The sequence below is a fragment of the Sus scrofa genome, chromosome 1, assembly GCF_054392235.1.
Source record: "Sus scrofa isolate SSC_HxYL_T2T_F1_AM1 chromosome 1, Sscrofa_HxYL_maternal_Yorkshire_Landrace_v2.0, whole genome shotgun sequence".
Classification (NCBI taxonomy): Eukaryota; Metazoa; Chordata; class Mammalia; order Artiodactyla; family Suidae; genus Sus; species Sus scrofa.
This window is the reverse complement of record NC_139383.1, coordinates 169552338-169576908: the sequence shown is the minus strand read 5'-3', so window position 1 is coordinate 169576908 and position 24571 is coordinate 169552338. Positions and strand designations below refer to the sequence as shown.

Here is a 24571-nt window from a genome sequence, read left to right as displayed (position 1 = left end):
ATATTTGGCTGATAATTCCAGGCAAATGTTTTTTCCTTTGTAATATAAACTAAAGATTCTTAGAGGCTAGGAAGTTTTTTTTTTTTTTTGCTATTTCTTGGGCCGCTCCCGCAGCATATGGAGGTTCCCAGGCTGGGGGTCTAATCGGAGCTGTAGCTGCCAGCCTATGCCACAGCCAGAGCAACGAGGGATCCAAGCCATGGCTGCAACCTACACCACAGTTCACGGCAACACTGAATCGTTAACCCACTGAGCGAGGCCAGGGACCGAACCCGCAACCTCATGGTTCCTAGTCGGATTCGTTAACCACTGCGCCACGACGGGAACTCCTAGGAAGTTTGTTTTGAGCCACCTCTTTTCTCTCCTGTCCTTTCCTTTTTCCAAACCCATTGCTATAGACTTGAGAACTGGCTGTTTTCTTTGGCCTAAACCTAGGAGTGATTTCATGTATGCAGCAGGTACTTGTTGAGCACTTAGGCTATTCCAGATATTGTGCTAGGCTTTGGACCTGCACATAGGAAAGAGCCATAGCTAGTAGATTGTGTATCAGCAAGCCAAAGGAGTTCCCTTTGTGGCTAAGTGGTTAACGAATCCGACTAGGAACCATGAGGTTGTGGGTTCTGTCCCCGGCCTCGCTCAGTGGGTGAAGGATCCAGCATTGCTGTGAGCTGAGGTGTAGGTCACAGACGCGGCTCAGATCCCGCGTTGCTGTGGCTCTGACTTAGGCCGGTGGCTACAGCTCTGATTTGACCCCTAGCCTGGGAACCTCCATATGCTGCGGGTACGGCCCCAGAAAAGGTTAAAAAAAACAACAAAACAAAAAAACAAAAAACAAGCCAAGGGATGTGGTTAGCTGGAGAACTCTAGAGCACATGAAGACTGGAGCCTTGGGGTTCTTTATCCCTTTAAAAATCAAAAAACTTGTGAATAACTTCCTTGGTTACCAGGGAATTAAATCAGTATCCTAGATCTGAAAGACTTAATAAATAGCTTTTATGAGAGCAAGCATTATAAAATCCACGCTAGTCAATTACAGCTATTTCCTTTTCATTCTAGTTTGGAAATGCATTTTTATCTATTGCTAGATGTTTTGCTGCTCCTTATAGTCACAGTTAGTGAGGTATGGCAGAGTAAGCTTTCCCTCTTTCTCCTATTTGGTGAAAAGCTGTTCCTTTTAGGTGTTGGGAGCAGAGAGGAAAAACAGCGTGGAGTCCTAGATAAAATTAGAATGGTATTTGTCTCTGTACAAATACAAAAGTTTTCACTAGAAAAATTATAGGGTTTTTTTTTTTCTTTTACTTTTTAAGTCTATTTTCTTTTAATCATTTTTTAAAAAAGTAGTGACTTCACATGTATTATTCAAACACAGCTACCGGTATAAACAATGTGAAACCTACTTCCATTGTGGGTAATGGATGAGGGTTTATTTTTATTAAAAATATGGCCTAGTGTGCTCTTTTTTCTTTCACGTGTTCTTGGGATGTCTGGAAAGTTTATTCATTCCTTTGGGAAAAATATTTAGTAGTGGAAACATGCTAATTTTTGCTTATTTTGAGTCAGAGTTGCTGGCTAAGAAAGGAAGAACTGCTAACATTGAAGAGGGATCAGGAGTCGTAAAAAAAAAAAAGTCATACATTTAATTTAGCAATTTATAGAATTGAATTGAATTCAAGAATGAACAAATGGGTAAATAAGTGATAGTTTATGGAGTATCTTGCAAGTCCTTTTTTTTTTTTTTTCGGTCTTGTTTTTTCCTAGGGCCGCACCCAGGACATTTGGAGGTTCCCAGGCTAGGGGTCTAATCAGAGCTGTAACCACCGGCCTACGCCACAGCCACAGCAACTTGGGATCCGAGGCTTGTCTGCGACCTACACCTCAGCTCACAGCAATGCCGGATCCTTAACCTATTGAGCGAAGCCAGGGATCAAAGCCGCAACCTCATGGTTCCTAGTCGGATTTGTTAACCACATGCCATGGCGGGAACTCCTTGCAAGTCTTTCAAATAGAAAGGCTGAGAACTTGGGAAAGTATATGATACAATTTGTGGAGGCTAAAGCAGGAGACAGAATGGTGTACATGGTATAAGTATGTGAACAATTTGCAAATTCTTTAAAAAAGTGGAAAAGCTCACCAAAATGTTTATATTGTGAAGCAAGTTGGATTATGTTATTTTTCTCCCATTTCTCCCATTTCTTTTAAAACTTTTAATGGTAAGAATGGTATTTAGAATAATGATTGAAAATAATTTAAGTGGGTATGTGGATTCTGTGTGTAGTTCTGATAAAGTTAAAAATAAAGATCTTCAGAATTCTGTGGTGCAGCAGGTTAAGGATCCGTTGTTGTCACTGCCTCGTCTCGTGTCACTGCTGTGGCTAAGGTTCCATCCCAGGAACCTCTGCATGCTTTGCTCACTGCCCAAACAAACAGACAAATTAGAAAAATATAGATCTTGATGTTTCCTGTAAGTAAATCATAGGAATAAGCTAATTGTGGGAGGTTTTGTAATTTTTTAAAAGAAATTTCTAGGAGTTCCTATGGTGGCGCAGTGGTTAACAAATCCGACTAGGAACCATGAGGTTGTGGGTTCGGTCCCTGCCCTTGCTCAATGGGTTAAGGATCCGGCGTTGCCATGAGCTGTGGTGTAGGTTGCAGACGCGGCTCAGATCCCGTGTTGCTGTGGCTTTGACGTAGGCCGGCAGCTACAGCTCCAATTGGACCCGTAGCCTGGGAACCTCCATATGCCATGGGAGTGGCCCAAAGAAATAGCAAAAAGACAAAAAAAAAAAAAAAAAAAAGAAATTTCTAAATGTTGAAGGAGAGTCTGTGATGGGTGAGTTTTTCGTATTTCTGAGGTTACATTTGTACAAAATAGTTTAAGGACAGTTTTAGAACTTCTGAATTTAGACTCAACATCTTTGATATAATCAACCTTGTAGGGAGAAGAGTGAGTGGTCAACTGAATGTTATCTACTTGTGTGGAGAGGAGTGGAAAGTAACATTTTTTTAAGAAATTGTTTTGCTTGTGAAGTCTTTGTTTTTGTTTATAAAAATCATGTTATACATTATCATTGTGTATTACAAAGTGGAAAGTAAACTCTAACCCCACCTCCTAGAGAGAACTGTGGAAAAGAGTTTTGAATCATATTGCATCTTCTGTGATTGTGTAGCCATTGTTCTTTGTCATCAGGTCAAGTTATCTTGGCTGAAGTCTGTTCTTCACAGCAAAGCAGACTGAAATGTCATTTTGTTTTGCTTTGTTTTGTTTTAAACTGTGTCTTAGGAGAGAGGAATAGTGGTGTGGATTATCCAAAAATTATTCATGCTTGATTTTAGAGTTTTTACTGCTTGTGTGTGTGTGTCTGGCTAGAACATCCCTAACAGAAGCATCTCACAGTGAGCCCTTGACTCAGCAGGAGCTGTGGGGCTGTCTGGCTTCATCATCATGATTTCCACACCCACAGCAGTATGCATCACCCCTGACACAAGTCACAGTTTGTGTCTACAGGAGGCAGTCAGTATATTGTTTATTCTTTTGAGAGCAGATACAGTAAGTAGGGGTATTTTGGACCTTAAGCACTCTCAGATTTAATATTTTGTCACTCCTGAGGCCTCTAAAGCCTCACGATATATAGTAATTTGTAATTTTTCTGAGGCCCAAGTGTGACTCAAGCCTACCCTGAGGCCTGCTGCCCATCTTTGTCATCTCAGCAATGTTCAGCTGTTTCTCCTCACAAATGGTGTTTTGTGCCTTAATGCTTGTGCCTTATGACATTATTCTTTGTGGAGAAGTACCACAAAAATAAAGGCAGCTGGGAAAGCAGGTGATGAAAATTCTGAAGTCTACCAAAGCAATGGTTTTTAGCCAGAAAACAGAAATTGTAGGTAATTTAAGAATGTTGAATGTGGTAGAAGCCTAACAAACTTATGGACCTGAACAAGCCTGCTATTCATTATAAGGGAAATGACAACAAAAAAGTTAGTGAGACCATTTCAGTGATTGTTTTAGCCAAGGGGGAAGAAATGCTCATCAAATGAGAAAGAAAACTCAAGAAAATGTGAAAAAGCTGTTAAGGTATGGTCTGCTTATTACACAAGAAAGATGAGGCTACCATTTCTGGGAAGTAACAGATGGTGAAGACATTGAACTGACAGGTGCAGGTTGATTTGATGAAATTTTTCAAATATGTGTGTGTGTGGGGGGGTTGGTGCCAAATATGAAGTTAATAAGGGGAGGCCACACCAACTAGCCATGTCTTGCTCTTAGAACTGAGCTGAAGAAGCTCATAAAGCAGGGAAAGGTTATAGTCTCTATGAATATAAAATTGGAATGAAACCCACATTTGAAGAAAATATCTTCTCTAAATACATGTTCCAAGAAGAGACATGAGCATCAGATATTCAGACAACTAAGGAATAATTTTGATGACGGAGTGAAGGGAACTTTAAAGGTGCCTGGGAAATGAATCTCATTCCTTGTGAGGACAGAAGGCAGGGGAAGGATGGAGGGAAGAGGAGGGTGTAAAAGGCAACACCTGCTCTCTAGTTCATTCCCAGCTGCCTCTCTTGTCTTCTCCCCAAATTGATTTACCTGCTCCTTTGGTCAACGTTATTCAGCCAGATGCTGCTGACCCACCAGGTCAAAAAGACATTAGTAACTTAATACTGTAACTCAGTGGGTCTCAAATCGTGGTCCTCAGACATGCAAATCAGCAAAATTTTTGGCCCCCACCCAGAATTACCGAGTCAGAAATTCTGCAGTCCATTTATTGCAAGGCCTTCCCAGTGGTTTTGGTACAAGCTAAAGTTCAGGGCCCTCCGCTGTAGCTTGTCTACATGTGGCATTTCCTTCCAGCATTTTAATTTAATATCATTTGTTATATTTTACACACAATGTATACTCACAGTGATCATCTTTATCACTTCGATTTTTCCGATTTTTTTAATGTATGGCTAATTTTATTGTATATTAGAGTTTGCTTTTGTGGATTTTTAAAAAGAATTACTTTGGCCCTATATTTACAGAATCTGTAGGAGTGTGAAGGGCTAGCTCACATTTTGCATGCACGGTTTTAGTGAGTATTATAGGGGAATTATGAGCTCTAGTCATATGTAGAAACTTAGAGGAAGGTTTGGGGCATGACGTTTCTCAGGGCTAAGGGTCTACCCTAATTTGGGAGATATAAATAAAACTAATCAATTGAGTAGCTGTCAGTAAGAAGCAAGATTTACTGGGCAGTTGATTTTATATATTTTGATCTGATGGATAAATTAACCTCCCCTATTCTATTTAAGCAGCTGGTGGTGGTTGTTTCCATTAGCTAAAAGCAACTAGTCTTAAGTCTGTTTCGAAGCTCCCGCCAGCACACCTTGCTGAGCTTGCTTAGCCTTTCAGCTCAGAGACAAAATTCTCAAGTGCCGGTTCAGTGTTGCAGGTCCTTAGACCTTTTTATGGGGTCATCTAAATCCTTCTGCCAGCTCTTGAAATGAGCCTGGGCAGCTAATTTAATTCAGTCTATCACTGCAGGTAGTCAAGAAGGATTTAAGGATTTATTTGCAATAAAGAACATGCTTTAGAACTTTATCAGTCTAAGCTCTAAAAGTAGAGAAGGTGAGGTGAGAGTTGAGTGTTTTCACTTATTCCTGACCATTTTCAGCTCCAGGGAAATTCTTCCAGGGAATTCATGGTGAATTCTTCCATTAACTCTTAGGTAGTAATCTTTTTTTTTTGGTTTTTAGTTTTTAGTGGCATATTATCATGAATACTTTCATTCCTTAAAGTTTTGGAAATTGTAATTGCTTGATGTCCTGCTCTTATTCTTGTTTTCGACTTTCAGGTGACACTAGATCATCACTAGGTTATACAAAGTCCAATATATATTTTTGTAGTTTTTTTTAAATTTGTTTAGGGAAATGTGTGTTATTAATGTTTCACTATGTTCAGTTAAGTAGAACTAAGTGAAACCAACACAGTAGAGTTGTATTAGTTATTGCCTCAAAACTTAGTGGCTTAAAGCAACACACATTTAAGATCTCATAATTTCTCTGAGTCAGGAATTCTGGAGTGGCTTAGCTGAGTAGTTCTGGCTGGAGACAGTCATGAAGTCTGTAGCCAAGATGTCTTAGGGCACAGTTCTGTGGGCTTGACAGGTACTGGAGGATCTTTCCAATGTGGCTCGCTCATGTGGATGCTGAAGAGAGGCCTCAGTTCCTTATTGGCTGTTGGCAGGAAGTTTCAGTTCCTCACCTTGTTGGCTTTCTCTTAGAGTTCCTGCAGTATCCTCATGACATGGCAGCCGGCTTCCTCAGAGGGAGTGATCCCAGCGAGGGCAAGGTGGAAGCTCTTTGCCTTTCATGACCTTTTGGAAGTCATGAGCAGCCATTGATCGGCTACATTCTGTTTGTTAGAAGTGAGTCAAGCAAAAGGAAATGGGATTAGGCTCCACTTTTGAAGGGAAGAATTTTTTAAAAATTGTGGACATATTTAAAAATTACCACAATGATAGACACAATGATATATTTAGCAAAGACATCTAATTGACAAAAACAATATTGTACTTATTTCTATATTGTTCAGTGGTTTTTTTTTTTTTTTTTTTTTTTTTTTTTTTTTTTTGTCTTTTGTCTTTTTCGTTGTTGTTGTTGTTGTTATTGTTGCTATTTCTTGGGCCGCTTCCGCGGCATATGGAGGTTCCCAGGCTAGGGGTTGAATCAGAGCTGTAGCCACCGGCCTACACCAGAGCCACAGCAATGCGGGATCCGAGCCGCGTCTGCAATCTACACCACAGCTCACGGCAACGCCGGATCCTTAACCCACTGAGCAAGGGCAGGGATTGAACCCGCAACCTCATGGTTCCTAGTCGGATTCGTTAACCACTGCGCCACGACGGGAACTCCTGTTCAGTGGTTTTTTAGTGAAGGCAGGTGCCTCTGCCTTATATGTTTCTGAAACTTCTCAGATTTTCCACAATTGAATATTAAAAGTGTTGATTGGAAAATAGAGTTGAAGAGGGGCAGGACTCCAAGTCTAAGCATCTTTATAGCCAAAATACTAATAAAAATAATGATGAATACCTCAGGAGAAAACCTAGACAGCCTAGGCAGGTAGCTTATTGCTGCTGGAAGTGGTTACCTTAGAGAATATTGAAGATATGCAATAACAGAAGGGTGAAAATGCTGGCTTCTGGGCATTGAGAGAGTGCATTTACTTTATTTTTGAAAGTTATAATTCCACTCCCAATATTCTGGCTCTCCTTGCCTGGAGTAAATCCTTATGGACCAATGCTAAGCATATTATACTGACTTCATTCTGCTATTTATGATCATATCTGAGTTAATTGGTATTAATGAAACACAAATTGTAGCAGAACAGACTATGGTTAGTTTTCCTTAAGTAAACACTTCTCCTCTAATCATGTTTATTAATTTGTTTAGTAAAAGTCCCTGCTGATAGATAAAACTGAAGTAGACTTCAATTTCAGAAGCTCCTTCTCAAAACTCTAAGAAAGTTCCAAAGCAGTGATGTTTTACTATATTCTTCACCGCCCACCCAAGTTGAAATCCTCTCACCTTGAAGAATAACATTTAAGCTTAGGCTTTAAACTAAAGCCTAGAGATGAGAAGGAGAAGAAAGAGAAGAAAAAGAAAAGAAATGAGCAAAACCTCAGAATCTCATTTTTCAAAATGGAGGGGTTTGTCTGATCATTGCAGCAGTCTCTGCTCTTTGATCCAGACTACTATTTATATAGGGCTTGTTAAAACACAGATTATGGACTTCATCCCCAAAGATGCCAATTCTGTAGTTCTAGGGTGATAAGTTTCCAGGTGACTCTGGTACTACTTGTCCTGGGACCATATTTTTAGAACCATTGTATCTGTCCTACTCCTATTTGGGTCAACAAAGAAGGCTATTTTAGAATTCTCAGTCAGGATCTTTCCTTTCCTTTCCTTTCCTTTCCTTTCCTTTCCTTTCCTTTCTTTCCTTTCCCTTCCTTTCTCCTTTCTTTCCTTTCCTTTCCTTTCCTTTCCTTTCCTTCCTTTTAGGGCCACACCCATAGCATGTGGAAATTCCCATACTAGGGCTCAAATCAGAGCTATAGCTTTTGGCCCATGCCACAGCTACAGCAACAGGGAATCTGAGCCACGACTGCAACCTACACCACAGCTCACAGCAATGCTAGATCCTTAACCCGCTGAGTGAGGCCAGGGATCGAACCTTTGTCCTCATGGTTACTGGTTGGATTCATTTCTGCCGCACCACAACAGGAACTCCCCAGTCAAGATTTTTCTATCAAGTAGTTCCATCCATTTATCTTGGCTCTATCTGGTAAGGTTGAAGTTCTGATATTTGTGACAGAGTAGAGAGATTAATGAACTCCACATTATTCTATGTACATTTGTTTTTGAGAGATAGTATAGTGACTTCCAGCTTAACCAGAAGTGAATTGTTCAGAAGCCCAGACTATTTAGATTAATACTTACAAATATGGAAGTCAAGAAGGACCTCTGGGGGTGGGTGGGGGAACAGCTTACCACAGAGTATATCCTTTACTTTGAAAAAGGGTGGGGAGCTAACTTTAGGCCTATTGTTTTAGGATTGAATGTAAAATTAGGCAATAAATTAGAAGTTCTTTATATACTCATTACTGTCAATAATTGGAAAAGAAGAGCCAAAGAACTATGTTAATCCTGAAGTTTGGAGCCATATTTGGACAAGGGCAGATAGCTCTTTTAGTCCACTAGTCCCACAGGGCCTCTCTGAATTTCTGAATACAGTAGTATATTGATAATCTACACTTTAAAGAATTTTCTTTTTAAGGGCCACACACACAGCACATTGGAGTTCTCAGGCTGGGGGTTGAGCTGCAGCTGCATCTACTGGCCTACATCACAGCCACAGCAACGCCAGATCCAGGCCACATATGTGACCTTTACCGCAGATCAGGGCAACGCCAGATCCTTAACCCACTGAGTGAGGCCAGGGGTTGAACCTATCCTCATGGGACACTGGTCGGGTTCCTAACCCACTGAGCCACAATGGGAACTCCTAAAGAAAATATTTAATTATGTTAAACATACTTGTATAATTTATGAAAGTGAACAGTGGGTATTAGAAAAAGTTAAATTTAAATACATGGCACTTTGTTCCAGCCAAAACAGAGTAACAGACTTCATTTACTCTTTAATCTAAAGGAAGAAACAACTAAAAATCTGGTGAAAGATATGAAACAGCTTTTAGACATTGGACATCAGGCAGCACAGGACACAAAACCCTACAATAAATATACCTCTTGGAGATGAGAAACAAAACCCTACAGAAATGTATTCCGTAAGTGATGATGGGAGAGAGTTCCAGGCCTCAGTTTCAGGAGGAGGAATCTGGTCAGAGCCTGATGTTCACCCTTAGTACAGGAGTCGGAGCTGGGAGTCCATTGAAGCTAAAGAGCTTGAGTGTACCGAGTAGACTGCTGTAGAGAAAAAAGCTGCTCACAGAGTCCTGGAGTTGTGCAAGGAGTCATCACTGAGCCTTTAGCTGAGTGCCTGCCGATCAGTGCATGTATGTGAAACTATCCAAGGCCTGGGCTAAAAAGCACTGAAAAGGAGCAGAGGGAATAAACCTTGAGGCTCACCCAGGGCCAGGCGTAGTTCATGTTCCTACCAGCCAGAGTGAAAAATCTTATCATTTTAAGGGTATCACAGAATTGCTTGCTAATATTGCTGTCATTAACTCTAGACGTAAGGCTTAAATGACAAATCTTAGAAAGCAAGCCTTGTAAAAACCAAACTGTTTTCAATTAACTTAACTGTGTCCCAGTACAAAACTCCATAATATTCATATAAAGACAAAAATATCCAGCAGTTAGCAAGTAATGACTAGCATCCAGACAGAGATTATTCAATGTGCAAAGAAGCAGGAAAATATGACCCATGAGAGAAAACAATAAAACAAAACTGACTCAGGAATGATGCGGATGATAGAATTAGTTGACAAGGACATTTATCTGTTATAATTATGTTCCATATATTCATGCAGGTAAAAGAAAGCATATTAAGGAGTGACATGGAAGTTATATACGTGTGTGTGTGTATGTATGTGTGTACCCACATATACCTACATTGAACATCTGGAGATGAAAAGTACACTGGGTTGAATTAAAAGTAGATTAAACACTGCAAAAGAAAAGATGAGTGAACCTGAAAGAACAATATACCAGAATGCAGCTAAAGCAGTGCTTAGAATGAAGTTTATAGCGCTTAAATGCCTATATTAAGAAAAAGAAAAATCCCAATTCAGTGACCTCAGTTTCTGTATTACAAAAATAGGAAAAAATAAGCCTAAATTAATCCTAAAATTAGTGCGAGAAACGAGAATAAGAACAGAAATAAATGAAACCAAAAACAGAAAAAGGGAACAAAACCAAAAGTTGGTTCTTTAAGATGTTTGATAAAATTGGTTATCTTTTAATCAGACTGATCAAGAAAAGATAGAGGAGTTCCCGTCGTGGCACAGTGGAAACGAATCCGACTGGGGACCATGAGGTTGCTGGTTCAATCCCTGGCCTCCCTCAGTGGGTTGAGGATCCTGCGTTGCCGTGGTGTAGGTCCCAGATGCGGCTCGGATCTGGCATTGCTGTGGCTGTAGCTGAGGCTGGACAGCTGTAGCTCTGATTAGACCCCTAGCCTGGGAACCTCCATATGCCGCAGATGTGGCTGTAAGAAGACAAAAAGACAAAAAAAAGAAAAGAAAAGAATCATGTTACCAATATCAGAAATGAGAGAGGTGACATCACTACAGATTTTTATTGATAGTCAAAGCATAGAAAGAAAATACTGTAACTTTATGTTAACCATATGAAAACTTAAATGGACAAACTTTTGAAAAATGAAACTACTAAAGCTTACTCAAGAGTAACTAGATAATGGAATAGCATAAACCTAACTCCAATAAAGAAATTGAAATTATAGTTAAACCCCCAACACATGCATGTGTGCACACACACACCCATCAAAAAACAAACGAAAACCAGGAAAAAAAGACTCCAGGTCCAGAAGGCTTCACTGGGGAATTCAGCCAGATGTTTAAGGATTGAATAATACCAATTCTACCCAAACTGTTTCAGAAAAATAGAGGAAATAATACTTCAACTCAGTCTATGATGCCAGCATTATCCTGACCCCTGAAACCAAAGCCAGAAAAAGAAATGATGAAAAAAGAAAGTGTGGGAGTTCCCGTCGTGGCTCTATGGTTAACTAATCCGACTAGGAACCATGAGGTTTCGGGTTTAATCCTGCCCTTGCTCAGTGGGTTAAGGATCTGGCACTGCCGTGAGCTGTGGCGTAGGTCGCAGACACAGCTTGGATCCCAAGTTGCTGTGGCTGTGGTGTAGCCCGGAGGCTACAGCTCGGATTAGACCCCTAGCCTGGGAACCTCCATGTGCTAAAGGAGCGGCCCTAGAAAAGGCAAAAAGACAAAAAAAAAAAAAAAAAAAAGTGTGATGCAACAATATGTAAAAATTATAGTATGTCACAACCAAGTGTGATTTATCCTGGGAATGCCAAACTAGTTTAACATTTAAGCAGCATTAGATTTATCATGGTCATCTCAAAGATGGCAGAAGCGGCATTTGAATAATTCTAACATTTCTTTCTGCTTAAAAAAAGAAAACAACTTATTAAGTTAGGAAGAGAAGGGAACTTGATAAAAAGGTATCTGTGAAAAACATAATTAGTACTGTTTTTAATTGAAGTACAGTTAGTTTATAATGTGTTACTGGTGTATGGGAAATATATACACACACAGTTTTTGAGATTATTTTCTTTTTTTTCTTTTTGGTCTTTTTGCCTTTTCTAGGGCCGCACCCGCGGCATATGGAGGTTCCCAGGCTAGGGATCTAATCGGAGCTGTAGCTGCCGGCCTACGCCACAGCCATAGCAACTCAGGATCTGAGCCACGTCTGCTACCTATACCAGAGCTCATGGCAATGCTGGATCCTTAACCCACTGAGTGAGGCCAGGGATCGAACCCAAAACCTCATGCTTCCTAGTCGGATTCATTTCTGATGCTCCATGATGGGAACTCCTTGAGATTCTTTTCCATTGTAGGTTATTGAATATAGTTTTCTGGACCAATTCGTATTATTTTTAATGGTGAAAAACTGAATGCTACCCCTCTAAGATTAGGAAAATGGAAAGGATGTCTGCTTTCACTAGTTCCGTTCAGTATTGTATGGAAGGTTCTAGCTAGTACTGTGAGGTAAGAAAAAGAAATATGACATCCAAATTGCAGGTGAAGAAGTAAAACTAACATTCTTCACAGAAGTGAACTCATACTACTTGATTTCAAGACTAGATTCAATAATCAGGATACTGTGATATTGGTCAAAGATAGACAAATAGATGAGTAGAATAGAAATAACCGAAAAACCGGCCCACCTAACTGTGGTCAATAGAATTTTAATATGGTTCTTTCTTGGATGAATGATATGGATAATTCCATAGGAATGATCAGAATGAATGGATAATTCTATTGCTACAGAATGATTGGGTAATGGGTAATCTTTTTAACAACTGGTTCTGGAATAAGTTAGATAGCCATTTGTCAAAAAACAATAACAGAGAGCCCCTGAACTTCTACTTATTTCTTGCTGTGTACAAAAATTTAACTTGAAATGAATCATGGACCTGAATGTAAGAATTAAAACTATAGAACTTCTAGAAGAAAACATAGAAAATCTTAGTGACCCTGAGTTTGTCAGAGTTCTTAAGTACAACACAAAAAGCACTAATTATGAAAGATAAATTGTTGGACTTCATTAAAATGGAAACATTTACTTTCCCAAAGTACTGTCAAGAAAACTGAAAAGCAAGCCAAACTGGGAGAAAATATTTGCAAATTATCTATCTGACAAAGGACTTATATTCAGAACCTATGAGGAACTCACTTCAGTTAAAATTGGACACAAGATTTGAATTAGTCACCTCAGCAAAGAAAGTATATGAATTGGGAGTTCCCGTCGTGGCGCAGTGGTTGACGAATCCGACTAGGAACCATGAGGTTGCGGGTTTGGTCCCTGCCCTTGCTCAGTGGGTTAAGGATCCGGCATTGCTGTGAGCTGTGGTGTAGGTTGCAGACGCGGCTCGGATCCCATGTTGCTGTGGCTCTGGCATAGGCCGGTGGCTACAGCTCCGATTTGACCCCTAGCCCGGGAACCTCCATATGCCGTGGGAGCGGCCCAAGAAACAGCAAAAAAAAAAAAAAGACCAAAAAAAAAAAAAAAAAGTATATGAATTGCAGGTAAGCTCTTGAAAAAGATCTTCAGCATCATTAGTCATTACAGGAATGCACATTTAATCTAAATGAGATAAATTCCACTTCATGTGCCCTAGAACAGGTAAAAGTGTTGACAAGCAGGTAGGGCAACTGGAACGCTGCTGCACTGGTGATGGTCATGTAAAATGGTACAGCCCAGCCGTTGCAGTCCTGCGTGTTTGCCCAAGATAAATAAAAGCATGAACCCAAGAGTGTTTATACCCATGTTCTTAGTCAAAATAGGCCAAAAATTTGGAAACAATCCACATGTCCATCAGCAGATGAATGGTTAAACAAAACAGGATAAATCCATGGAATGGAACACTACTCAGTAATGAAAAGGAGTGAACTCTTGGCATACTCAACAACAGTGACAAAAAGTGACAAAAAGCAGATCAGCAGTTGCCTGAACTTGGGAGGCCCTAGGTGAGGATGGGAGAGAAGGGGAGAGAAAAACTGTAGCACCAGGCAACTGTTGGGTGGTGATCAGTGTGCTCATTTTCCAGCAGTGGTTTTATAGAGGTATATATGTCAAGTCTTATGAAATCGCCATGTGCTGAGTAAGAGAGAGAAAGTATGTTTTAAATCACTTTCTATTGTGGTCAGGTTTCTCTCTCAGCTTGAATGCTTTTGCTGTCCCTCTTTCCTCCTAGATCTTAAATACAAGAAATGCCTTAAACCTATCGGAAATTTCTGAAGTGAAAGCTACAGCAGTGGCTCCAACTTTAAATCGGCAGGCATTGGTTCCTTGTGTGATGTCAGTATTTATTAGTGCATAGGACAATTGGCATTCCTCTGAATTGAGAAGTTTCAGAATTGGCAAAGCTTAAATAATTCTTATGTCATAGAATAAGGAAGTCTGACTTAACAGGTGTGCATTGGGTGATTGCCCAGGTAAATATGCTCAGTCATCTCATATTCCCCAGAAGTCTGGTTGGTACAAGGCCTAGACCTGAGAGTTTGTGCCTGATCTGGAACACCTAGGGAAGGAGCAGGCAAGGAGGATATTTAAATTCACTCAGAGCAAGATAAGAGGGATTTGATTCATACTGGGATGTCTAGGATTTTCCAAGGACAGACTCACCTTATCTTTAGGCTCTGAGACTATTCAGCCCCTTGGGAATTTTTCTAACTAGGGAATAAAAAGCCAGTCTCCACTGATGTCTCCATAATTTTCTCTTACGTATCCCTTCCAGCCTTAGTCCTCTCTCTCTGGTGATTTGCTCTGGGGCTTTCTCAGAGATTTTTGTGGAATTGGAGAATTGAAGAACTTTTCCTTATGTACCCCTGTTGTCTTTTTCTTCAGTCTCTAATTACTCACAGATCCACATAAATGTGATGTGTTAACAGTTGAGAATTGAAGCCACTCTCTGATGTGGTTGAATAAAGTGCCTGCTTCTTTGCATTTGTGTGTGTGTGTGTGTGTGTGTGTGTATGTGTGCGCGCGCGCGCATAGCTCGTTAGATCAGATCTCTTGTTAGAGAATGTTAGTGTATTACAGTCATGGAAATTGGATTTTGGAAATCCAGTTGCTTGTTGTCCATTATTTTTAGTCTTGTACATACCTTTCAGTTTTCTTCTGAATCACTTCTTCTGTCCCACTTCTTCCCTACAGGAAGAGAGCCTATAATGTAGAAAGGAGATCTTAGACTAGGAGTCTGGGCATCTTTTTCTGTGGGTGTAATGAACTTATGTAGAATGGGACAAGTGAATAAGTGGTCTGATCTATCACTGGCAGCCTTTGGCGAGTTACATCTATTTTGACATCTCCTGGGCCTTCTATCCTTTCGTGAGTGTGTTAGCATTTGGTGGTCAAACAACTCAGTGGATCTCTCTGCTAGCTTATGGTTGTTTGCTGGGCTCTGGTTCAAAAAATTGTTAGACTAGTCTAACTGTTAGACTTTATTCTAGCCCAGCCCCAGCAAATTTATGTAGTGTGTAGTATATATTTTATAAAAAAATTCTGATATATGGGAAGAAAGAGGAAGTGAAATTCAGATCTGCTGGTTTTGTTATTTGCAGACATTTCTGCCCAAAGGTATGTATTGGCAGGGTTGTCTCAGGATTTTCTTGAGATCTGTTTTTGGTGCTGCTGCTCTTGCTGTTTCCTTCTCCAGTAGGTACTTGGCGTTTATGTCAATTTTTAATATTCATAAGAGTATAATTTCTTTTAAATCTGTTTCTTCTGCTAGCCCTTGGCAACCAGGCAAACTTCCAAATAAATATAACCCTTCTGACTTTCGACTTGATCGAGGATACATGTCCCTTACTAATTTATTTCAGAGCATGGGCTTCAGTACTCTAATAAATATTAAGTATCTGGAAGTAGGAAACCTTTTCTTCTTGTTTATATACAACTCCATTTCCATCGCTTATTAATCATAGTAGTTCTCTCATTCAGTCGATGGGACTTGTCTGAATGTCATCCTGCCAAATTCATTTCCATCTGGGAAATGAAGACTCTTCAGATCTGTCTCAGCTCTCTCTTTGTCTCTGAGTCCCAGTGCACCTTTCTCTGTCTCTGTTCCCTCTGTGGATCACAAGCACTGCAGCACACCATTCTTCCTAGATTGGTATTAAGTTTGTCTTTGAGGATTTAGCCTGTGTTTATTGAACAGTATTTTCTTACTAGAAAAATCATTCATTTTTAATTGTCTTCTTAAAAGTAAATGCACATTGAATATCTGTAGGAGGAAGAATATCAGCAGCTAATTCCATTAAAACATTAGTTTCATTAAATACTAGATTTCGAATGTCATCTAAGTCTGAAATATTTTCTTCATAGTGTACTTAAATTACTCTAGTGTTCATGAAAATCTTGAAGTTATTTCTTTTCTAAATGTAAAATTAAATTGTGGAATATAGCAGAAAATAAAACATGGGTGACAACAGAAGAATTAAAATGGCTTTTTCCTAAGGCCTTAAGGAAGAAGCACTGCTTCTTCACCTGATGTTGAAAGGTACAGGTGGAGTAGGTATGGTAGTTCTTACCATGATTGCATTATTACAGGTTTCAGATTCTCTCAGTTATAGATTGTTTCCTTATAATTATTTTCCGTTTCCAAGTAATTTATCTGGTATGCTAACAAGTAGCCAAAAACTCATTTCTTTAAGACTAAAATGTTTGCTTGTGTTTGTTGCAGGAAAACCTCACAGCATCGGTAGCTCTGAACGGATTCAGCTCTCAGGAATGTATAATGTCCGTAAAGGCAAGATGCAGTTGCCAGTGAACCGATGGACCAGACGCCAAGTCATCCTGTGTGGGACCTGTCTAATAGTATCATCTGTGAAAGACAGCTTGACCGGAAAGATGCACGTTCTGCCACTAATTGGGGGAAAAGTAAGTTTAAAACAGACCAAATGCTAACAGGTTTCCCAGCATCATTAAGAAGCTTACTCCGAGCAATTTCTGTAATAGAGGGTGGATGGGTTTTGACCCATCACTCCTGTGTACCTCCACCAGTGGGCATCTTTGGTTGGTGGAGTGGCAACTAACAGTGCCATTGGCTCAAGTGAGACCCTGGTGATGTTAACTTCATTAGTACATACACCTTACCTATGAGACTGAAAAATAGAGCAACTAGAATTTCACTGTTATATTTCAGATTGTGGGTGATAAATTATTGTTTATGAGAAGACATCTTTTGATGTCGTGAGCATGTATTTTATAATATAGTCTAGTGATCCCCAAGTTTATGACCTTAGCATCCTTTGGGTGTGCTTATCGAAGATTAGATTCTCTAGCAGGAGTCTGATCCTGCTTCGCTTATCTGTCTATTTGTGTTTAGTGACCAGTGCGGTTAGCACTTTTAGTTTATCTCTATGACTCTTCATGGTTTTTGAAGCTGAAATACTACTCATTTTGGAGAAAACCTGTGATACAGTTGATAGATATTTCCGACACCCCAGCTGCTTTTCTTTGGGCATGTTAACTATTTTTTTCCTATCGTTTATAAGCTAGAAAGAACCAGATTGCTTAGGAAAATGTTACGTTCTTTTCTTTGCCAGATTTATTTATAAATTCCAAGCATTGGTAGAGAAGTATCATTACCATGATTATATGTCAGTTTCCTGATTCTTGTTAATAAGGGGGAAGGCAGATTTGGATGAAGAAATAGGTTTTTGGAAATTGGGGGCATATTAAATTTTTTTTTTCTTTGTCACTTTCCCCCTGAATGCACATAGGAAAGGAGACAAGACATGGAAAATATAAAGAGGAAAAATGATAGGAAACACCCACTTTTGTTAAAATGAACCTTTTTTAATTGGCAAAGGTTTGATTTGTTGGTTCCAGAGATTAGAAATGAAGAAAGTAAGAAAGACCAGATGTGTATAGTAACAATGGTTTTGATGTTCAGCTGCCGTGTAGCAAGTTCATTCTTCATTCATACATTTAAACTAGTCTTTCCTTATGAGGAAGTAGCCCATATCATTTTTTTTCTGTCAGTTATGTTACTCTTAAGACTAATAGTTGATCATTAAAAAAAGTAGATTTGGCTAGTCTTCAAGGTGTGTGTAGGTCTGTTTCATTCATCAGTTTTGAATCACGGCTTCTTTTGTCTGAGCACTGAAGATTTGGTGGTAGTTTATTACTGGAGATCTTGTAATAAACTTGATGGATTATTGAAAACTTGGTCATCATTATTACTTCCGTAAGTCATCATTAAGAATGCATATTTAATGTTTGATGCCTTGTTAGCTGAACAATTTCTTTCTTCTCTATGATGTTAGGCATTTGCATAGGCAAATTTAATGTAACTATTCATTAAATATCCTCTGAGGGGAAGCCTCTTTGCTTGGTGTCTTAGAAATACCAGGATGAGTAAGTCACCATCCCTGCCTTTTAGTAGCTTATTAATTCACTATCTGGAGATGAAGGATGGACCACAACAATATCTGCCTTATGAGAGGTGCAGAGAAGTAGTATGGGAGATAAGAGGAAGGAGAGATTACATTTTGTGGGGATGGGGGGAGGAATGGGGGGAATCAGATGATTTTATAATAAAGGAGGTTATCAATTATGGTAGAACTTGAAGAGTGAAAAATCTCTTGACAAAGAAGGGGATGGTCAGAAAGATCGATTGTACTCAGAGAAGCAGAGACAGGAAAGCAGAGGAATGTTCAGATAGGGTCAGAAGATCCAGTTATAATTACCATTTTCATTCAGAGCAAGAGACAAGTTCTGTTTCCCAGGCCTCTTATTGGATGCACTTCTGTCATTGAGTGAAGTGAAAGTTAATAGCTTCTTTTTCTTGCAGACAGACCTTGTGAAACCTGTTTTGTGCTACACCTTTAAGAATAATTGAGTACACTGAAAAATTGAGTCTTTTAAAACCTGTTGATAACCAAGTTAGGAAAAAGTAATTCACTCTTTGCAATCTTGATTTTTTATTAATGTTTGTTCCTTTTCTCATTGTGTTCTGTTGTTAAAAACTGAGAGTAAATAGAAAGGCTTTCTCCCCCGCCCCCCCATAAAAAGACCAAGAAATGAGGTGTGAAATAGATGGGTCATAACCCAGCTGTAATTCCTGTGATAATCAAATTTGACACACCGTTAGAGCATGATCATTAGTTTACATTTTCAAATGTAGAATTCCAAATATGAAGTTAAATAAAGCTCTATTAAAATTTAATTACTGAATGACATTTAATAAGTGATTTTATTCATTGTGCAGTAATTTTAATTTGTCATTTAAACTTTAATATAAAATTTTAGGTAACTTATTTTATTTATTTATTTTTGATTTTTTTTTTTAGGGCCACACACGCGGCATATGGAAGTTCCCAGGCTAGAGGTCAAATTGGAGCTACAGCTGCTGGCTTACACCACAGCCACAGCAATGCAGGATCTGTGCTGTTTCTGTGACCTCCCCCACAGCTTGGGGCAACTCTGGATCCCTGACCCACTGAGCGAGGCCAGGGATCAAACCCACATCCTCATGGATACTAGTCAGATTTGTTTCCGCCGTACCACAATGGAAACTCCTGGCTTATTTTAGTAATACTTTAGTATTTGTTAAGTTATGAAGCATAATAATTTGAGTAACTGTTAGCTTACTACTCAATTTAGGAATTAGAGCACATCGATACCAGTGTTTCTACCTAAATTCTCTTTGTATCTACCCCATTGCCTCCTTCTACCCCAAAGGAGTCCACTATCCTAGAATATGTATTAATTTTCTTACTTTTTAAAAATAAATTTCATCATGTATGTTTTGCTTGGTTTTGATCTATATAAAAATGGTATTGTCCTGCATGTGATTTTCTGTAATTGAATTTTTTCACTTAATTATCTTTTATAATAAGATTCTGTGTTACTTGCTATATATAAGACTCTGCTCTTTATTTTATTATTATTTTTTTCTGCCTTACTTTATTATTTATATATATATGGTTTTCATTTCTGTATAATGTTCCACTGTATAAATGTTCCAAATTTATATGATTTCTTAAATGATTTTTCTTGCTGATGGACGTATGGGTTGATTCTAGTTTTTGGTTATAAATAATGCTGCTGAGATAGCCTTATTTTGATAGGTTTCCTGGTATAGAAATAGTTTTTCTAGGGCAGTAGTTACCAACTCTTGTTGCTGTGCCTGAAGGGGACATTTGATGACATGTACAAGTGTTTTGATTGTCAGATTATTAGATTGATGTAAGCTAAGTTATGATGTGGTAACAAAACCCCCCAGATCTCAGTGACGTATCATAATAGTTATTTCTCATTCACACCATTTGTTCAATGTGGGTTGGTAGAGATTTTTTTTTTTTTTTTTTGCAAGTAATTATGTTGAGACCCAGCCTGATAGAGACTCTGCTCTTTATTTTATTATTTTTTTTCTGCCTTACTTTATTATTTATTTATTTATTTATTTATTTATTTATTTTTTGTCTGTTGTCTTTTGAGGGCTGCACCAGAGGCATATGGAGGTTCCCAGGCAAGGAGTCTAATCAGAGCTGTAGCCGTTGGCCTACACCACAGCTTACAGCAATGCTGGATCCTTAACCCACTGAGCAAGGCCAGGGATTGAACCCACAACCTCATGGTTCCCAGTCAGATTCGTTTCTGCTGCACCACAACGGGAACGCCTCTACTCTACTCTCTTTTAATTATAGTATTTGTATCATGTGGCTTCCTGTGTTGCTGAGGGGAAAAGATAACTGGAGGGTCGTTAACTGGCTCTTGTATATTTGGTAGAAGACAGGACACATGCCACTTCTGCCCATGGCTCATTGGCCAGGACTAGTCAGTCACATGACTATACCTTAATTGCAAAGGTTCTGGGAAAAGTAGATAGTGTGGTTAATACCAGTATCTTTTGCTACAAAGGGACACTGTTGGCATTAATAGGGCAGGGCTCAGAGTAAAATGTCGTGCAAAGTATTAGACAGTTCTGATAATGTACACAAAGAATTATTCAATCCAAAATTTCTTTAATGACATCCTTGAGAAATACTGCTTTTGGGTACATACTTAGGAGTGTAGTCACTGGGCTACAGGGCATAGATACACATTTACTTATACAAGATGATATCAAATTGTTTTCCAATGTTTTTGCAGCATTTTACACTCACATCAGGATACAAGTATTCCCTTTTCTCTAGATCTTTACTGACCTTTATTGAGGTATAATTGACATACAGCATAATGCACATTTTGACAACAATTTGATAACTATATTATGCTCCTGTGAGAATAGTTTGATAGATATACACAGCCATTAAACCATCACACCATCAAGATGGTGATCATAGCACCCTCAAAAATTCCCCTGTGCTCCTTTGTATCTTCTGTCCCATGTTTTCCACTTACCTCTCTCACTTTCCAGAAAACAGCCTGATTTCTGTCAATATAGATCAGTTTAAATAGCATTTTAAAAAAATTATGTTTTCTCTTTGGTATATAGAGATGTGGTTGGTTTCTGAATATGGATTTTAAGTCTAGCTACCTTGCTAAATTTTCTTATTTATTCCATTATAATGTCTCTAGATTCTTCAGAATCTGCTATGTAGCGAATCATCTCATATTCAATCAATGATGATTTCCATTCTTCTGTAATACATTTCTCTGTCTGTAATGGCCAGGATTCTAGCATGGTATGAATAGAAACAGTAGATACTTATCGATCATCTTAGAGTGATATCTCATCATTAATGTTGAAGTTTGCTTTAGCTGTTTGATGAATACCCTTTGTTGGCTTAAGTGAGTTATTTGTGTTCTTGGTTTGCTAAGAGTTTTTATCATGAATGATGAATGGATGTTGAATGGTATCAGATGCTGTTTTTGCAACTGTAGGGATCATATGATTTCTTCTTTAATATGCTAATGTGATTAATGACTTTATAGTTCCAATAATGTTAAATCATCTTTCCTTTCCTGAGGTAAATCCAAAGTGTTCTTGATATATTTTTTTCTGTATTACTGGAGTCTGATGGAACATATTTTGTTCAATGTAAGTGTTCATGATTAAGGTTGGCCTATAATTTTCCTTTCTTTGACTGTTGTGATCTGTTTTTGGTTGCATGGGCCTCATGGAATAGGTTGGGGTACTTTTTGTTTTTTGTTTGGTGGATGAGTTTGTAAAAGTTTGGAAAGTATCTGGTTTTTGGAACTTTGGTAAAACTCACCTATAAAACCATATGGGCCTGATATTACCTTGATATTTTTTTAAAAATTCATTCACTTTCTTAAATGGTAATAAGGCTATTTAGGCCTTCTGTTTTATTTGTTTTTTTTTCCTTGACTTAGTGTTGATAAAATATATATTTCTAAAAATTTGCCACAGAATTATTGATGATAGTCTCTTTTTAATCCTTGCTTGATCTGAAGTGTCTCCCTTTTCATTGTTAATATTATTTATATCTGTCTTCAGTTGATATCATTGATCAATATCAATTGATACTCAATTTTGTTAGCCTTTTCAAAGAAACACTATTTTGGTTTGTTAATGTTCTCTGTTATGTATTTGTTTTTTTTCATTTCACTAATTTCTGCTTTTTATAATCACCTTCACTCTTTGAGTTCACTTAGTTTTTGTTTTCGATATTTTTCCCTGAGTTTTTGAGATACATCCCAATTAAATTAATTTTCTGCCTACTTTTCTAATATGAATACTTAAAATCTTAAATTTCCTGTATCTGTTTTTGTTGGACTCCATTAATTTCTATATATTGTGGGGTTTTTTTAATGGTTTAGTTCTAAGAATTTTAAAATTTTGATTATGATTTTTTCAAAACTTAGTTATTATTAACTTTCTAAACATATATAGATTTTGAATTGATGTCTTTATTATTGATTTGTGACTTAATTTTATTTTGGTCCCAGGACTTAGTCCGTGTGATACTGATCTTTTCAAAGTTTTACACACTGTAACTTGATTTGTGGTTATTTTTATAAACGAAACATAGGAAACATTAATTCTGTGAGTAAAACTTAGGAGTTTGTGTAATGTCGTGATACTTTATTGTTTGCACTTTTTCTCCCTATGAAGAATTTACTGGGAGTGGAAATTTGATTTGACTACATCACTGCATTATTAGGACTTGAAATTTCTCATAGTAGGGTTTTACTTCAGGTTAATCTCAATTTCACAATAAATTTTTAAAAACTTATTTAAGATGCTTGACGACTTCTTTTTTTTATAAAAAGGTGTAATTTAGAGTAATACAAAAGTCCCCTAAGTAAAAATCCACCTGAAATAAAAATTCTTAAGTAAAAGTCCTCTCAAGAGGAAGTTAGAACCCCAGGGCTGAATTGTGAGGGTATAGAAGGATAAGAAAGGGAAGGAAGAAGAGAATTTCACTACTGTGGGGAAATCTAAGATAAAACTCCCCCTTTTTGGTGTCCTTCTAATTCAGATTGGTTGGTCTGAGTTAGGAACTTACGTGTCTTAAGTAATAAGAGGAACACATACAGGAAAGATGCAAATCTGTGCATCTAATCTCTAATCTAAGGTACAGTCAATGAGCTATGTAAATGTTCTGCTTTCTGACTTGTTTTTGTCACTCTGTTTGTTTTTATAGGTAGAAGAAGTGAAAAAGCACCAGCACTGCTTAGCCTTTAGCTCCTCTGGACCCCAAAGCCAGACTTACTACATTTGTTTTGATACCTTCACAGAGTATTTAAGGTGGCTTCGACAAGTCTCCAAGGTAAGCACTTAAATAAGAATTTTGTTCTGGGTGGCTAAAGGATTGCTTCTGCTTTACAAAATATAGTTACACACTTCATTTTTTTTCAGATACTGCCAGTAGTAATTTTTGGTTTTTTTAAAAGTTCATTTTGGCAAAAAGTAGCTTTTTTAAAATTGTGTTGTGCCAGTTAAACTTAAAAAAAGAGAGAGAGAATTCAGTGAGTATCAGTGGGTAGACTGTCATGTCATGTTATAGAGAAAGAACATAAGGTTGAGACTCTTTCAGGGACTGGCCCAGGGTAGGACAACTACAAAACCACAAAATACCCAGAGAATTGTCACAAATTTCCCCTTTTCCTCTGACCATTTTTTCTTATAATTATGTCTAATTTTGTACCATCTCCCTTTCACCTTCTCACCGTCTGCCTTTTGAATGATTTAATTTCTTTTGTCATTTTAATTATTTTACCATTTTATGGTCCTCTGATTAAATAAGATCACCATGACCCATGAAACAAAATACCTGTGTGTGTGTTGTGTGTAATGGAAAATAGGATAATGTGATAAATAAGATAAATGCTGATATTTCTGGTGCTGTTTTTACATCACATTTGTAGAATTGTGTAGAGTGGGTTAGATGGCAGTACTTTGTGCCTTAGTTTTGGGTGTGTTTATGAAATGATGAAATCTCCCTGGGGTACAGAAGCGTTACAATTAAATTTGCTTTCATATTTTTAAATTTATAATCCAGTTTGTTATCCAAGTTCAGTGTGACTCAGGCTCTACCACGTGATATAATTATTTGTCAAGTGAATGAATAAGGAATAATTTTGTAAAGCAGTTAACAGAAAATTAGAGAATTATGTCCAAAAAAATCTTTTAAAAAATATTTTCTATTATTTATTTGGCCATGCCTATGGGATGCGGAAGTTCCCGGGCCAGAGATCTAACCTCACCATAGCAGTGACAATGCCAGACCCTTAGCCCACTGAGCCACCAGGGAACTACTAGAAAGTCTTTTTGAAATAGTGGTTGCGTTTAAATTATCAGGGAAAAACTCTGAAACTATGTTCTCTGATGATGCCATACACTTAGGAACATCGTTTTTCTTTCTCTCTTTTTTTTCCCCCCCAGG

At 38.1% G+C, this 24571-nt stretch overlaps 1 protein-coding gene and 1 long non-coding RNA gene across 8 annotated transcripts in view; both read left to right on the top strand.

Moving 5' to 3' along the window:
* Positions 1-24571, top strand: part of PHLPP1 (PH domain and leucine rich repeat protein phosphatase 1) — a 219298-nt gene that overhangs the window by 87762 nt on the left and 106965 nt on the right. For all 7 annotated transcript variants that reach the window (XM_084977066.1, XM_084977036.1, XM_084977042.1 and 4 more), the window contains 2 exons: positions 16450-16646; positions 23330-23455. In XM_084977066.1, the coding sequence (XP_084833192.1) occupies positions 16497-16646; positions 23330-23455 (276 nt within the window). In that variant the 5' untranslated portion in view covers positions 16450-16496. The remainder of the gene's footprint in view (positions 1-16449; positions 16647-23329; positions 23456-24571) is intronic.
* LOC146406840 (uncharacterized) lies at positions 3496-10280 on the top strand. Its single transcript, XR_014815852.1, has 2 exons — positions 3496-6573; positions 6902-10280. It is a non-coding gene; the product is annotated as an uncharacterized LOC146406840 (long non-coding RNA).